Source organism: Phycodurus eques, chromosome 10 (assembly GCF_024500275.1).
Source record: "Phycodurus eques isolate BA_2022a chromosome 10, UOR_Pequ_1.1, whole genome shotgun sequence".
Classification (NCBI taxonomy): domain Eukaryota; kingdom Metazoa; phylum Chordata; class Actinopteri; order Syngnathiformes; family Syngnathidae; genus Phycodurus; species Phycodurus eques.
In genome coordinates, this window is record NC_084534.1 from 23,083,310 (window position 1) to 23,100,036 (window position 16,727).

Below are 16,727 nucleotides of genomic sequence, written 5' to 3' on the forward strand. Positions count from 1 at the left end.
TTAAGTGCAGGTGGAATGTTGGAAAGGTGCACGTTCCCATCACCTTCCCCAATACGCATGTCAAATGTGAGCATGCGAAAATAAAAGGCATAAAATGAAAGCTGAGGCTAACTTTCTGCCATTGCCCCCCAGAATCACAAGCTAAACGACTGTAACTTAACATTTTTCTTTTCTTTCCAGTACCCGCACTATTTCTTAGGATCGTTACTACTCTTGTGTGTTTTATGGGGAGCGGCTTGTTAAATATGCCAAAGCAAATTGTATTTTCGCACAAGTAAGCTCCTTGGAAATATTCCATCAGGGCACCCCCGGAACCCCCCCTAGCCACCCACCCACCTCCTAAATGTAGTTATGAATTTTAAAGTAGACTTGTATTACTGCAGGAGAGAGGCGTGTGTGTGATCGGAATACTGAGCACAAAGCACCGGATTGGAATTCCTTGATCTTAGTGCGGTTTTAAGGGTGTGTGTGTGTGTGTGTGTGTGTGTGTGGGGGGGGGGGGGGGGGGGGGGGGGGGGTTCATATTGACTGCCATGATGACAAGAACACCATTTTAGGTGTTCATACTTCCCACAAGTTTGTTAGTGTTTAAGCGCAGAGACATCATCAAAACAATTTGAACAATAATCCGAAATGTATTCCGACTCACTTTATGAAGACAAATGCTTGACTGTAGGAACAAATACAGTACATAACAATAACCATATGTATGCTCAAGTTTGACTTCCGCATTGGGCTAAACAAAATGAAGCAATTTATTTTTCACGTTATAACGCATACTAAACTTATCACATTAAAATGTGAAATCTGTCACGTTAGCACATGACATTTATCACAAAACATGAACTTCATCACGTTATAACACGATAGTGAACTTTTTTTTTTCTTTCTGGTGTGGCAGCAAAACGCTTCCCTGATATCCAGCCCATGAGTGAAGTAGTGAAAAAAAATAGACTCATAATAATATAGTATAAAATAATTAAAAAATTCAGATTTTCCAGTTTTTTCGATCATTGACATGTAGACCGGCCAATAATCTATCCATCCATCCATTTTCTGAGCCGCTTCTCCTCACTAGGGTCGCGGGCGTGCTGGAGCCTATCCCAGCTGTCATCGGGCAGGAGGCGGGGTACACCCTGAACTGGTTGCCAGCCAATCGCAGGGCACATACAAACAAACAACCATTTAGACTCACAATCACACCTACGGGCAATTTAGAGTCTCCAATTCATGCATGTTTTTGGGATGTGGGAGGAAACCGGAGTGCCCGGAGAAAACCCACGCAGGCATGGGGAGAACATGCAAACTCCACACAGGCGGGGCCGGGGATTGAACCCAGGTCCTCAGAACTGTGAGGCTGACGCTCTAACCAGTCGGCCACCGTGCCAATAATAATAATTAAATTATTAATTAAAATAATTAAAAAAAAGACATTACATGAAGACAGCGTGAGAAAACAATTGACAGTTTTTACATGCAGAGATCATATCGGGACTGAAAGTCAAACGCGAGTGACTGCACAATGGAGTAATGCATGCCGACTGACGCACATAGTCCCTTTTCATTTTTCCTCCACAAACCTGGGGGGGGGGGGAGTCCTTCTGTTGTTTTCAACTTTGGAGGTTTTCTGCTATTTACTACTGTCTGTGATGCAAATCAATGTAAATCTGGCGATTAAAAAGAAGCGGCTAAAGAAACGAGCTCGCGACGAGGCGTTTTTTTAAACGGGCAAAGCAAAAGCCCATTTCACGCCGCTCATGCATACTTTCATACTTATTTAACTTTGCATAACATCCCAGCCACATTGAGATATATTGACGTATGTTTCTATCCCGGGCTATTCATGAGCATATGCTCCCGTGTGAATTCCCCCGTCAATAAACATGCACGCCATTAATTGTTCGCCTTTGTATTTAGACTGCAGTTCGGTTCTTTTTGGCTCAGGTGTATTTTGAAAACGGCGTTCTTTTGTCTGTGCTTTCTGGTGCTTTTGGCAGTATCTGACAATTTCCATGGTAATAAGATAGATGGAGAGAGAGAGAGAGAGAGAGAGAGAGAGAGAGAGAGAGAGAGAGAGAGGGGTGAAAAACAGGCCCATCTCAATGTGAATGGCTTATTAATAGAGCTGCTCTCAGGCAAACAGATGGCAGCTGCCAAACACAAACACAGAAAATCACACACACCGCACGCCCTAATTCAATTAAACAGGAATCGACATTCCTCAGCGCCGTTTCCATTCAGTTGATTAATCCGAAAATAAAATAAAAACATGACCGGAATGTTTGACAGTGACAAGCGCGGAAACAAAGTCGGTGTGGGCGTGAGAGGAAAACGGGATTTAAGTCATTAGCGGCGAGCGGTTAACGAATGCAATTAACGCGCTAATGAGCGACTGGATTGAAGAGTTTATCACGGCGCCGCTATTAGCGTTAGCATCAGGTCTCGAAAGAAACCGAATAGTACGCCGTACAGGATGTCAATTTCTTTACAGTCGACACATTGCGCTTCTAAATTCGATATGTACGGTAAGACTACAAAAAGGGAACAACGATATTGCATATCCAGAGAAAAACCAAAATGGATATCTTGGTTTAATAACCAAGATATAAATCCCCCAAATTGTATTGCAGCTCAGAAACTTCAAATCAAAATGGCCCAAATGGAGTTAGCCCACTCCAGTTGTCAGTGGCGGAATTCTCACCGGGTTCACAACGTGTCGGATGATACAGCACAAACGGAGTGTCGGAAGCATTTAAAGCGTAAGCGCGGCCATATTTTTGACTTTCACACGGCGGTGACGACTGGAACAGATCTCTCCATCTGACTCATCTCCACTTCACGCTAACAAGTGCTGAGAAGGAGAAAGGCTCGAGGCGGCATTATTTTCATTTTCGCGCAGACGGCACAGCGCCTGGTGCTTTTCGCTCTGGTTTTTCTCACCCAGTGTGACTTGAGCTCAATGTTCTCGAGCCCATTTAGCATTTGCACGCTGACCATATTTCCCGTTTCTGCCGTAATTACTTTAAAACAACAACACGACAACAGACCACAGAATCGTTTCATTTCTTTTCGAAGCCACGGATTGGTAAAGAGGTCTTCAGGTCGCGACTTCAAAAGAAATGCGAGTCATAGTGGAGCGAAATAATGCATGCCCACTGAGAAAATGAAATCACACTTTTTGGCGAAAAAAGGTTGTGGCAGCCTTTTGAAATTCACAAATGTACATTTTATTGATATAAAAATATAAGTAACAGTGTAAAAAATGAGGCATTCTGAAGTCCAGGTCTTTTTTTTCTTGTGTGTATGTTTATATATACATACAGTATATATAGTTAATAGTCCATCTTGTGCATCTATTGTTAGTCACTTTAGTTATTTGCATTCGATATACAGGTACTCTTCTCGTACAATGTTCGTTATCTGTGTAAAACAAAGAACCCAAATTGGTATTAAGCCAAATTCAATGCAGTCGTACAGATGCAAAGTCTCTTCATCAACTCGTGTTTGATAGTGCCTCTGATTGAATATGTAAAATACCATCCCACTTGCCTCAAATGACAAATGCATCCACGTTAGACATTGAATGCAGTGCCTCGAATTGCATAAACGCGTCAAAATGGGATGATGGTGAAATTGACATGTAGCACGTGAAGGAGGTTACGTCAAATGCTGAGGTGTGAAACTGCAAATGTGCTTCGAGCCTCGTTTGTTACATCCTGTCCCGCGGTACATTTTGTCACCCCCTTCTATGTAAGTTGCAGCTGCAGCAAATGCTGCAAAAAAATCACTATCATCAAACATAATTTCATTTGAAACAACGTGTCGATTCGTAACACGATAACAGGCCTATGCATGTGAACATTCACAATGCGCGAGCTGTGTTGAAAACGTCTTGTGCACACAATAGTGGAACCTGTTTCTTTTTCTCGTCAAAGCCGCCAGCATTTCCGTCTGCGCCGCTCTCACCGCAGCGGTGGCAGCAGAGTCGCAACTGGAACATTTTGAGCCAGGTGCAGTCGCTGTTTAAAAGTACTTCACGGCAACGTCCATGTGGCAGGGAACAACTTTTTCTCTTCTCACACTTCAATTTAGGAGAAAAACAAGTTATTGAAATGTTTTTAGTGCAACGTTTCAAATAGTTACCGTTTGAAGTCGATTGGATAAAACAAGAACTTTTTTTTTCATATTCTTTTTCGGGGGAGGACTAAAAAAAAAAAATGGCTCGGCAAGGAAATGGGCCCTAAGTTTAGTTTTAAAAAAACACATTTTGTGTTTTTTTTTCCCCCAGTAAGAAATAGCACTCTATATTGTTGTACTTTATTAAAACAGAGTAATATGAATATTGATAATTTTTGCATCATGATCTAATGCTGCAATCCAGTTCAACGTACTGCTCCTTCTGGTGTACCTGCCTTGGCCACTGGGAGGCAGTACTGTATGTTAGAGTCATGCAGACACAAATGAAGACCAAGTGTTCTCCCACTACTCAGTAAGTCATATTTCATAGAGGATAAATAATATATGTCTGTAAGTATTGTTATACTATCCGTCTACATGTATTGCTCCAACATTTGTGTGCAAATATCCGTCGCTTAAAGGGTTTTAAAGCCACAATTATCGATGCTCACAATCTGTTTTAGGGGCCAAAAGGAGGACATTTCAGGAGAACAGAGTGTACAAAACAAAACTTAAAAGGGTGGCAGCCAACTTCTGTGCAAGGAAGCAGGCCCCAAAGAAAAACCCGAGTCACAGAAAAATGGAAGAATACATGCCAACTGTGGTAATAATAACAAGCTTTATTTGGGTCATTTCATCGGCTAAAGAGGACGTCTGGTCACATCAATTTGGCTTGTCTCTACAACGGGCTGCTTCATTTGCAACTTTTTTTTTTACAAATGTCTGTGTTTCTTTTATTCTTTCTTTTTTTGGATTCTCTTTGGCTGTCTTGCGATGTGACCCAACATGAACCACTTTCACAAGCCAAGCCAGCCACTTGTCATGTATGCTCTCTCTGACTTGTCTTTTTCTACTGACAGAGGAAGAGGCCAGTCCAGAGCGTTATATATACACTGCAATCAAAAAGATTAAAAGATTAGATGAGTGGATAAATAAAAAGACATCAGCTGTCATGGTCACTTTTAAACATTTTTATTATTATTATCATCTTCATAATGCAGGTTGGGAAAATAAAAAGAAGCATTGTGACACAAAGAGATACTGCAGCAGCGACAAATGTACAAAAGAAAGAAAAAGAAATGTAATCTGTCTTGTGACCTTATGTAGGGGAGCATGAAAATCAAATAAAACAAAAATAAAAAACAAAATAAAATGAAGATAAATGGAAAATAAAATAAAACAAGCGAATGTAATGCATATTAAAATGAAACAACATAAAATACAAATCAAATAAAACCAAAAAATTAACAAATAAAAAGAAAAACAAGTAAAATAAAAAACTATGTAAAAATAAAGAATAAAGTTAAACCTTAAAACAAATGAACTAAATCTAATAAAATACCACAAAATAATAAAAAAAGAAAACAAAATATAATGAACAAAATAAAAGAAAGAAAAACTAAGTAAAATAAAAATAACTTCAAACAAAAGAATCAAAAACAAAAACAAAGAAAATAAAACTAAATGAAACATAAAACAAAACTAAACTCAATAAAGTACAATAAAACAAATACAATAAAAAGGTAAAACATTAAATAAAACAAATAAAAAACAAAGTAAAATGAAAACCAAACAAAATAAAACCAAAGAAAACAAAACAACATAAAAACAAAAGGAGACCTGTCAAAATAAGAAAATAAATCATTTAATTAATTCATAAATTAAAAAAATTAATTGGCTGATCAGCACTTGGCAAAAATATTGATAACCATTTAAAATATTTATCATTACTGACTTTACAAATAATATAACCACAATTGGCTTTTTTGTCTTTATTTTTATTTATTATTATTTTTTTTACACAACTTAAAACTGTCAGGTGGTTAAAAAAAACAAACAAAAAAAAAAACATCAAAATGCATTTTATGCCTATCACACAGGAGTTAAAAAATATCAAAAGAACCAGAAACCTATAGAAAAAAATAAAATAAAAAAGCAACATTAAAATACTGTATATTCTAAAATTGTCTTCACGGTGCGGCATTTTTTTTCTTATTAATTATTTGAGGCAATGCATTATTAACTTATTCATATTATTATGTTTTTTTATGTCCTTCCATATAATGAAATGTGGGTTGAATTCAGTTAAAAAAAATAAAAATAAAAATAAAAACACACGCACGCTCTCAATGACGTACATGTAATTTTTTTTTAAAGACGAAGAACCCTATGTGAACTTCCTTATTTGATCCCATAAAAGTTGTATTTACAATCACACTGTGTGACAGCTCGTTGGACCTCCACGGGTCTTTAATATTTAAAAATAACGATAAAAATAGAAAAAAAAAAAGAGTCATGATCTTTTCTTTATATCAATTTGCAGGTCCTTAAAGGAGACATATTGTGCATTTCTTTCCACAGTTTAAAATTGTTCCCAGGTGTCTTCATAAAACATCCGTGACATGATTTTGCCAAAATACCAAAAGGATCGCACATGATGATTTGCCAACGTGTCAAAACCCCTGTAGTGTAGCGCCAGCTACCGGCGAGGTGGACTTACTTAATGTCAGAGTTTTTTGCCTCACGTTTCGATGGCTGGTATCGGCAGCCTTTACGAGTACCCGATAATTTGAAACGAGGCCGGTACCAGCCCGCTATCGATACCTGATGTCGGTATTCTCCCATCCCTAATTCCAACATTGTCATAAGAAGGTAATGTGTGCTAATGCTAATCTGTTATGTCAGTGGTGGAGAAACTTGATGCGCGGGAGGCTATTATGCAAATTAGCCCCATTGTTACATCACAGTGAGGCAGATATGCTCTCAGACACATTTTCAAAAACAACAGGCAGATAACTAAAGATTCACTTGGTAGTTTAATTTCACACTAGACAGGTGGGCAGGCACTCCAGAAACACAACTATTTGTATACAAACATTAAAAAGTCAATTTTGCCACAATATGTCCCCTTTAAGCAAAAACAAAAATGTAGGCGTGGGAGTATATATATATATATATATATATATATCTCCACAGCAGAGTTGGGGGAAAAAAAAAGCAAGGCAGAAATAAATAAAAAGCGTAACAACAACAACAACAACAACAACATCAAGAACAGAGTTTCTCTAATTAAAGCTGGATGGGGTCCCTGAGGGGACAAAAAGGACGAGCGCGCCACAGCCCGGCCTCGCCTGCCGCGCAGCGACCACAAGGGGAGCGGGGGCCTCGTAAGTGCTTGTACAGGAAGTTGCCCCCCGCCCACCCGGTCCCGCCGAAAAGTCCCGTCATGAGAGGAAACAATGGCGTGGAGCGGCGTGTTTGCATGTTTAAGTACACATATGTACACGTATGTAAGGGAGGAGGAAAGGGAGAGAGGAGGCGGTCGGTCGGGCCCCGTTGGTGGCCGCTTTTGATGTGTGGGTGGGGGCTCAGGTGAGGTAGAGGGGCTTGTCCCTGCCTATCATGCTGCCGCTGCAAAAGACATCAAAGGAAAAAGTTAGACTGACACACAAGATTAGAAACAGGGCAACTCTCCAGGACCCTACTGGTTTGGATTCTCTCAAACAAAGGCAAGAATTCGAGTGATTTTGGATTTGGGGACCAGTAAATAAGTACTTGCAAACTATCACCTGCTTCTTCAACATTAAGGGATGACTGGGCTACGTCAGTGCAAGAACCTTATTCATTTAGACCAGTCAGGGTAGGACTAATACAACAGTGGTTGTAAATAAAGTCTGTTTAGCTTAACGCTAACAATACGACACATAGAGACAGATAATATAACAAGATTTACAGGCATATATTCTATATTCTTCTGTGAAGAATTACTTAGAAGCTGAACTGTGAGTGTATATCCGTATGTCTGTATTATAGCGGTCGGCACGGTGGACGACTGGTTAGAGCGTCAGCCTCACAGTTCTGAGGACCCGGGTTCAATCCCCGGCCCCGACTGTGTGGAGTTTGCATGTTCTCCCCGTGCCTGCGTGGGTTTTCTCCGGGCACTCCGGTTTCCTCCCACATCCCAAAAACATGCATGAATTGGAGACTCTAAATTGCCCCTCGGTGTCAATGTGAGTGCGAATGGTTGTTTGTTCCTATGTGCCCTGCGATTCTCTGGCGACCGGTTCAGGGTGTACCCCGCCTCCCGCCCGAAGATAGCTGGGATAGGCTCCAGCATCCCGCGACCCTTGTGAGGATGAGCGGTAAAGAAAATGGATGGATGGATGTATTATACTGCCCCCAGGTGGCCAAAGTGCACACACCATAAGGAGCATCAAAAATGACTATTAAATTGAAGCAATAAATGTGACAAAAACAGTTTAATTTCCATTCATTCAACTGAATTAAGTCATTACTGTAAGTTTTAATATTGATATAGAGAGCTATTTTTCTTATTAAGAAACGCATTGCAAACATTTTTGTTGTTTTTTTTAGGCGGTGGGAACGGATAAATGGCAATTTCATTCATTCGAATGGGGAAGTTTTGAGTTGTGAGCGTGGTCACAGAACAAATTAAACTCGTATCTAAAGGCCTGGGACTATAACTACCATACTGATGATCAGAGCAAGAAGTTGCGGTGATTTTGTCTGTCACCCCGACCGACAAATGAAAAATTCTCCTAAAGTGTTCCGCCCATTTGCACTTACCTGCAGTGGTTGCCGCACTCCCGATTGCAGTATTCCCCGTCCCAGTCGTGGCCGGAAGAAACCCCCGGACCCGGACCGGGACCCCCGGACCCTCCTGGAGACTGTGGCCCTCCGATGCTCTTCTGATACTCTGACTGGAGGTGTGGAAAGCCCTGGAGAAGGAGGAACTCGGTGAATACGGAGACATTTTAGGAACGACGGAGAGGAGGCGAACGCTACCTGCTGGCCTGGAGGTGGGGAGTGAAGGGAGGCCTGCAGGCCCATCTGGTGAGAGATGATTGGCTGGGACTGGACCTGTTGCATGCGGATTGGCTGGTTGAGCAGCGAGCTCTGGTGCAGTGACAGCTGCTGGTGGGGGTGGAGCGGCGGGCTGATCTGGAAGGAGGAGGGCGGAGAGGCACTAATGCTGGGCAGCATCTGCGATTGGCTGAGCGTCTGCGAGAGGGCGTGGCGAGGGGCGTGGCCGGCGTAGCTCTGCAGGTCGGCGAGGGGGAAGGACCCCGGCCCCAGGTAGGGTGACGAAGACTGGGGAGGGGGCGGAACGCTGTACAGGGAGGGGTTGGCGGGCAGCATGTGAGGAGACGCTTGGCTTGTTTGGGCACTTTTTGTCTCCAAGGGGTCATTGTATGTCTGTGGAGGACAACAGCAACACTTGGAATTGTTTCCTTTTCTTCATCATATGCTCAAGCAATAATATACTGTATGGCTGTAAGTATTGTTGTATGCTCTGTCTGTATTTGAGTATTAAAGTAGCAGCTTTTAAGGTTTGTAACATCTATGCTAATTTCCGTTTGCCCGTCTATTGCATCTCGTATTATATGTTAGCATTAAGCTAGCAGACTTCCGTTAGTTAGGTTGAACAGTGTGGCGTTTTCCATTTGCAGCCCCCGCAGCCAGTTTCACTTAGCAACATGAATTTTGGTAGAAATGTCTATTATAAGGAGACCCACTAAAAAGTCTCAAGAATCCTTTCCTGAAAAAGCGCAGGACGTTAGTTGTTTTGATTTGATTTTAGGGTCATTTGACAATTTCTACGTGTCCTTCCAAAGTCGAACACGTCCACAAATACTAGACAGATGGATGATGCTAAATAGCAATTAATTCTGTTTCTTGATGATTCACCTTAGAACATAACATTCTAAAACCGTCGCTCTGAAATTCCCCCCAAATTTGGCAAGCATGTCTATCATAAGTAGACCTAGGAACAAATCAAAGAAGCCATTTGGTGAAACGAACAGGAAGTCTGCCATTTTGGTTTGATGCAGCCACTTTGGGTCATTTGGCCATTTCAAGGTGTCCTTCAAAGACCAATTTCTCTTGAGATTTTGTCCAATTGTTACCAAATTAGAACCACAAATAAGAAACAAATGGGCGACTCTAAATTGTGAAGAATTTGAATTTTCGTCACTGTTTGTTGAGAGCTTGCTGATAAATTCTGGTCTCAGTAGCGTCAAATCCCACACCTCCCGATTCCACCTAAATCTTCAAAAACAGTTTTGCTTGGACCTACAAAAATGTCTAAACAAGTCATTCTCGAAAACACACAGGAAGCCAGGTATTTTGGTTGGACGCAGCCATTTTAGAGACGTATTCCACGTGTTTTCCAAAGACGACGAACTTGTCCTTGAAGTTTGAGGATGCGCCATAAAACACAAAACGCTAATAACTCAACTCCACAAGGTCAGAGCTTGGCCAAACGCCGTTTGTGTGATAAAGCCTCCCCCATTAAGAAGTGTGTAGATGCAACCACTCTGCGTCTGATGCTGAGATTTCCTTGTACTGTCTCTAAGGCCAGTGGGCAACTCCGGCCCTTTGTAACCTGCCTGTTCAAGTCCAAGTCAGTAGATGAGCGCATTGTCTCAACTTCACTCGTTCCAAAAACGTTCGCACTCCCGAGCCAGCCAAAACTTTCCGAGTGTGTGATATTGTAACAGCAAAGTTTCAATAGTGTGAAACATGCCAGCGTGAGGCGTCGTGACAGCATAAGGCGACTAAGAGCGACCAACAGCAAGCTCCATTGTTCCAACAAACAATCACGTCTCTCTGCCAGCGTTATTGCTGCTCCCCTTTTTTCCCTTTCTATAAATACACTAAACTAAATATACGACGCCTGCATGCACTCCCTGGAAAAAACATTAATACTTTCATATATTTACCTTGCAATAGTTTGCCTGGTAATGGAGGTAAGTAAGTAAAAGTAATAACATCATAATATTTTTAATTTTCAAATGTTCAAATTTCAATAAAGGGCTGTACTGTATCAACAATTCTTAAGTGTAGAAAAAAATAATACACTTAAACTGATTAATATTTAATGTGCAATAACTCACCCTCATAATGTAGCGAAATAATAATAATAATAAAATAATAATAATAGTAATAATAATAATAATAATATAGATGATTTGTCCAATTGATATGCCAGGTCCTAAAAAGAACGGTATAGATAAATTATTATTGAAAACTAATACAAAAGAGTAATAATAACAATAAAAAGAAAATCTAATAATAATAATACATATTTAATGTGCAATCATTTGTCATAGTAATGTTGTACATTTTCTAAACTATTGTACACAATAGTTTTAAAATAAATACATTATTATTATTATTATTATTAATATAATATTTACAAATATTCTTTTAAATTAATAAATTATAATACATTATTATTATTATTAATACATATTTAGTTTCCATGATTTTACTTAGCAGGAGCTGTATCAAATCTTTATATTTTATTATTAAAAAATAAAATTACTATTAAAAATACAACTTAAAATAAAAATAGAAATAACACATTTAATTTATAATAATTTGCCCTAGTCATAAAGTAGTGTAAGAACATTTTCTTTCTTTTAAAAAAAAATAATACCCCAAAATAATAACAACACTAACAATAGTAATACCAAACATTAATACATTTAATAATAATATTAAATTTGATTGGCAATTAATTAGAAAGCTCTAATAAAGAGTATCAATAATTATTAGCATTTTTAAAATTATTTATTTATTTGTATTCTTGGCCAGAACTCTTGTTTATTCCAAAACATTTTATTTTATTCTGGAGGTAGAACAAAGTTGCTCTGATAATAACAATACTAAGATTGTTAGAATATGCTATGATAAAAAGATGCCAAGATAGCTTTCCAATGAGAGACGACGCAAACTAAAAACACTTAGCAAATGTGACTAACACTACGCCATGTGTGAAATCGTATTTATTCCTTCAAACCGTTTTGTGTCCGTGTGTATGACAAACAAGCGCTCCTTCTCATTAAGTGTCAAGCGGGGGTGGAGTGATGGACACCCCCAACTCCCTTTCCCCGGAATAATCAATGCAAAGGGATGAAGGGATGGATGGATGGATGGAGAGGTGATAGGAGGGCCAAGTGGAAAATGAAATAGTGCCGTAAGAAATATGGCGAGAGGATTTCTTTACTTAAAGGAGCGTCGGTCATTCAATCGATTTCCTATTTATCAGAGGAAAATGAGCCGAGGCTCAGAGTCATTTTTAAACCGGCGGCGTTGAGAAGACTTTCTCTGGATTCCTCACGCCAGAAACTAGATAGAGTTGGGAATCTTTGGCATGAGACCGATTCGATGCATATCTAGATACACGGGTTGCAATTTGATTCAAAAATCTTTAAGGGCGGTTCGGTTCGGTATGGGAGCGATGCGATTTGGTTCGACACGGTGCGGGAACAATGCGATAGTTAACGTTTGTTGATGTAGACTCATGACTTAATCCAATTCTATGAAATTACATTCTTACTACTGTAAGAATGTTTTTTTCCCCGAATTGCTTGCTGAGTGCTAACTGACTTTTTGAACTTGAAGTCGTGATGACTAGTTTAGCTCAACTGGCTATTGCTGCGTTAGCTTCGGGACATACCCGGCTGTGTGTCCTGTTAATGGACGCCTCAGATGCTCACGAGAGTTTGAGGACACACGGTACCAACACTGAAACGTATAAGTGGACTGTGAGGACTCGAGAAGAAGCATTTATTTGCTGAGGTATAGCCCATGGCAATTGCCCAGATGTTTACAACTGCCGGGGAAATGGCGTCTGAGCACGGTACTTTGCTATCGCTGTGACCATGAAAGTAACTTTACTGAAAAGCTAATTGATCCAGAAATAGTGACGCAATGGAGAAATCTAGTTAAACTAGTAGCGTTGCTACTGCCCACCACTGGTTTTGGTTGTAAACATAACTTTACGTGCGGACCGCAGCGAGAGAGCTCTCGTCCTTGTTTTCAGAGATGAAAACAGAAAACCTCAGGCAACCGATTCCTAGCCTCGCGATGGCCCGTCAACAACACTACAATCGATGTATCCAAGGATGCCTAGCGGATTTCGCACAAGTTAAGGAGTCTGGTACCGATACAGTCGTATCTCTCGCCTTTCCAAACGGATATCCGGTCGCATTGGTTTATCGTTCCCAACCCTAGTAGTTAGCGACATTTGTTGACGAAACAAAAAAAGGCAACAGGTGCACGGCGAGGATGTGCAACCCCAATTGCCTCCACATCCACTTAAAGTCAAAAGACTCATTTCAATCATCCCGCGCTCTGATTGGCTGACAAAGTTTTTATTTTTGCTTTATTTTTTTGACTGGCGATGTCTTCAATGTATGGTGTCAATCAATGCTCAATTGAGCATAGACAAGCGGCTTTTGAGTCGAAAGCGCGCCCGCCGTCAAGAGGGTGATGAATGAACTATTCATGCCTCAATCAAGGTGCTTGTTTCGGGGAGAGGAAATGAGGCACGGATGGGCGGGGCTTAGTATGGAAATGTCATTTGGAGTCGCAAGAACAAGAGAACAATGAAGGAGGAATGCGAAGAAATGAATTTGCTTCGGAAGAGAAGGTTTGAAGATGTTACGTGAGGAAGTCACTTGTGGAAGCGTAGCTAAAAACATTTAGAAAAACAAACAAAAGCATTATGATGCACGGCATGTGGTTATTTTAGGAATAACAAAAAAATACTCCTCTACAATATGTAAAAAAAAACAACTAAAATAATTATCAAATCAAATAATATTAATATAAATTTGTATATTTATATTTGTTATTTATTATATAATATATTTGTTGATTGTTATTTATTTTCTTACACGACAGAATAAAAAAAATCATAAAAATAATAATCAAGTGAAATTAATGTTTGTTTTATTTATTTATCATTTTATATAGTTTGTATTTTTTACTTATTTACATTTGAATACACAAACAAAAAAACGACTAGAATAAAATATTAATAATAATGTAATATCAGTAAATAATTGTTAATTACTATAATTTGTATTTATTTGTTTATATTTTTAGAAATATTTGTTATTTTATTTATTTTCCATTATTTATGTATTCAATGAAAAATACAAATCTTGCAAATCTTGTTTGTATTCATCATTTGCATTAATTTATTTATGATTTTGTTTTTCCATTATTTTATATTTATTCATTTGTGTTTAAAGACATAGAAATAACTTTAAAATTACTGAAATAATGTACAGTAATATTTATTTTCATTAATAATTTTAATGTTCATATTTGTATTTATCCAAAATTATTTGTATGTACCCATTTATTATTTCATATTTACGAAAATATTTACAAAATGACTAATAAAACGACTAATATAGAATTTATTTGGTATTTATTTATGTTTATTATTTTAATATGTTTGATTCTTTACACAGTTCTATGTGGAAACCTGGAAAATGTATTTATTTTCTCGACTCAAAGGAAGTGTGGAGACCTAAAGATGTGATTCCTTTTTTTCCTCTTTGCCAATGTATCATCCTTTATATCGCCACTGACCCATGCATATCAAAGACATGACCTACACACGTGCGCGCGCACACACACACACACACACACACACACACACAGACACAGACACACACACACACACACACACACACGCATGCGCAATGACGGTTACCTTGGAAACCAGACTGGCTCTGTAGGCAGCCAAGGCTTTCAGGTACTCCTTTTTAGCCGCTTCTGTTTTCCTCTTGTAGTTCTGCAGGAACAAACAAAGACAACAGCGGCAGTTGATTACAAAGTGATCACATGTCGAGGCCTGCTCATTCAGTATTCAGATGTTATGTGTCATGAATTTGCAACATTTTGTTGAGTGATTCTGCTAACAAACTTACTAGCTAACACTTCCCTGGTCGACTGATGCTTTAACTGACAAACAAACTTGCCAACTAACTGGCTGAGCCACTACCTTTTTTACCAACTTGCTCGCGGCGAAACCGACTTGTAAATAAATTCTCTGACTGGCCTACAACTATACCTGACTAGATTACTAACTAGCTCACTAACTGTCTGATTGGGTAATTAAGCCACTTTGCCCAAGGTTTAGCAACCTTGTTAAGTAACTGACTGACTCGTTAACTCACTAATTTGATAACTCACAGACTCGCTAACAGATTTGCTAACATACTAACTCTCCCAAAAAATAATTCACTATTTAACCAGCTGACTAACTCACTAACTGAGCGATGAGTTACCAACTGATCGCTGACTAACTCACTTGCTAACTGACTAACCAAGTGGCTAGCTAACTGACTGATGTTTTAACCAAGTAAATGACTTACCAGATTGCTAAACAATTGATCATTAACTTTCTAAATAAGTACACATGAACAAAATAACTGACTTATTAACTAGCTAGTAACTTGCTAACTGACTGACTAATTGACTAGAGAACTAAAGCACTTGCTAATGCGTCAACTAACTGACTCGCTAACTAACTCGATCAAACCTCTGCCAAAGCCGAAACAAGCCTAATTTACTGTATATCAGCACCAAAATTTCCATCTTCAAAGTTCCACACCGCCTGCATGTAGTAACTGTATGTGTGAATGTCGTTCTTAAGATTGCTGCCTTATTTACTGAGAAATGTCACATAACGACTTATACAACCCCAATTCCAATGAAGTTGGGACGTTGTGTTCAACAAATAAAAACAGAATACAATGATTTGCAAATTATGTTCAACCTATATTTCATTGAATACACTACAAAGACAAGATATTTAATGTTCAAACTGATAAACGTGATTGTTTTTAGAAAATAATTATTAACAAAAAACAAAAAAGCTGGGACAGGGTCATGTTTACCACTGTGTTACATCACCTTTTCTTTTAACAACGTTTGGGAACTGAGGACACTAATTGTTGAAGCTTTGTAGGTGGAATTCTTTCCCATTCTTGCTTCAGTCCGGGGTCTCCGTTGTCGTATTTTACGCTTCATAATGCGCCACACATTTTCAATGGGAGGCAGGTCTGGACTGCAGGCAGGCCAGTCTAGTACCCGCACTCTTTTACTACAAAGCCACACTGTTGTAACATGGGCAGAATGTGCTTTGGCATTGTCTTGCTGAAATAAGCAGGGGCGTCCATGAAAAAGACGTTGCTTGGATGGCAGCGTATGTTTCTCCGAAACCTGTATGTACCTTTCAGCATTAATGGTGCCTTCACAGATGTGTAAGTTACCCATGCCATTGGCACTAACACAGCCCCATACCATCACACATGCTGGCTTTTGAACTTTGCATCCATAACAGTCTGGATGCTTCTTTTCCTCTTTGGCCCGGAGGACACGACGTCCACAATTTCCAAAAACAATTTGAAATGTGGACTCGTCGGACCACAGAACACTTTTCCACTTTGCATCAGTCCATCTTGGATGAGCTCGGGCCCAGAGAAGCCGGCGGCGTTTCTGGGTGTTGTTGATAAATGGCTTTTGCTTTGTATAGTAGAGTTTCAATTTGCACTTACGGATGTAGCGGCAAACATTATTTACTGACATTGGTTTTCTGAAGTGTTCCTGAGCCCATGTGGTGATATCCTTTACACATTGATGTCAGTTTTTGATGCAATGCCGCCTGAGGGATCGAAGGTCACGGGCATTCAATGTTGGTTTTCGGCATTGCCGCTTACATG

At 39.3% G+C, this 16,727-nt stretch overlaps 1 protein-coding gene across 3 annotated transcripts in view; it reads right to left on the reverse strand.

The window, feature by feature from the left end:
• Positions 1–6,048: 6,048 nt before the first annotated feature.
• Positions 6,049–16,727, reverse strand: part of tox2 (TOX high mobility group box family member 2) — a 102,018-nt gene continuing 91,339 nt past the window's right edge. For all 3 annotated transcript variants that reach the window (XM_061687851.1, XM_061687849.1, XM_061687850.1), the window contains 4 exons: positions 14,714–14,794; positions 8,983–9,393; positions 8,764–8,915; positions 6,049–7,587 (listed from right to left, as the gene is read on the reverse strand). In XM_061687851.1, coding sequence (XP_061543835.1) covers positions 7,545–7,587; positions 8,764–8,915; positions 8,983–9,393; positions 14,714–14,794 — 687 coding nt within the window. In that variant the 3' untranslated portion in view covers positions 6,049–7,544. The remainder of the gene's footprint in view (positions 7,588–8,763; positions 8,916–8,982; positions 9,394–14,713; positions 14,795–16,727) is intronic.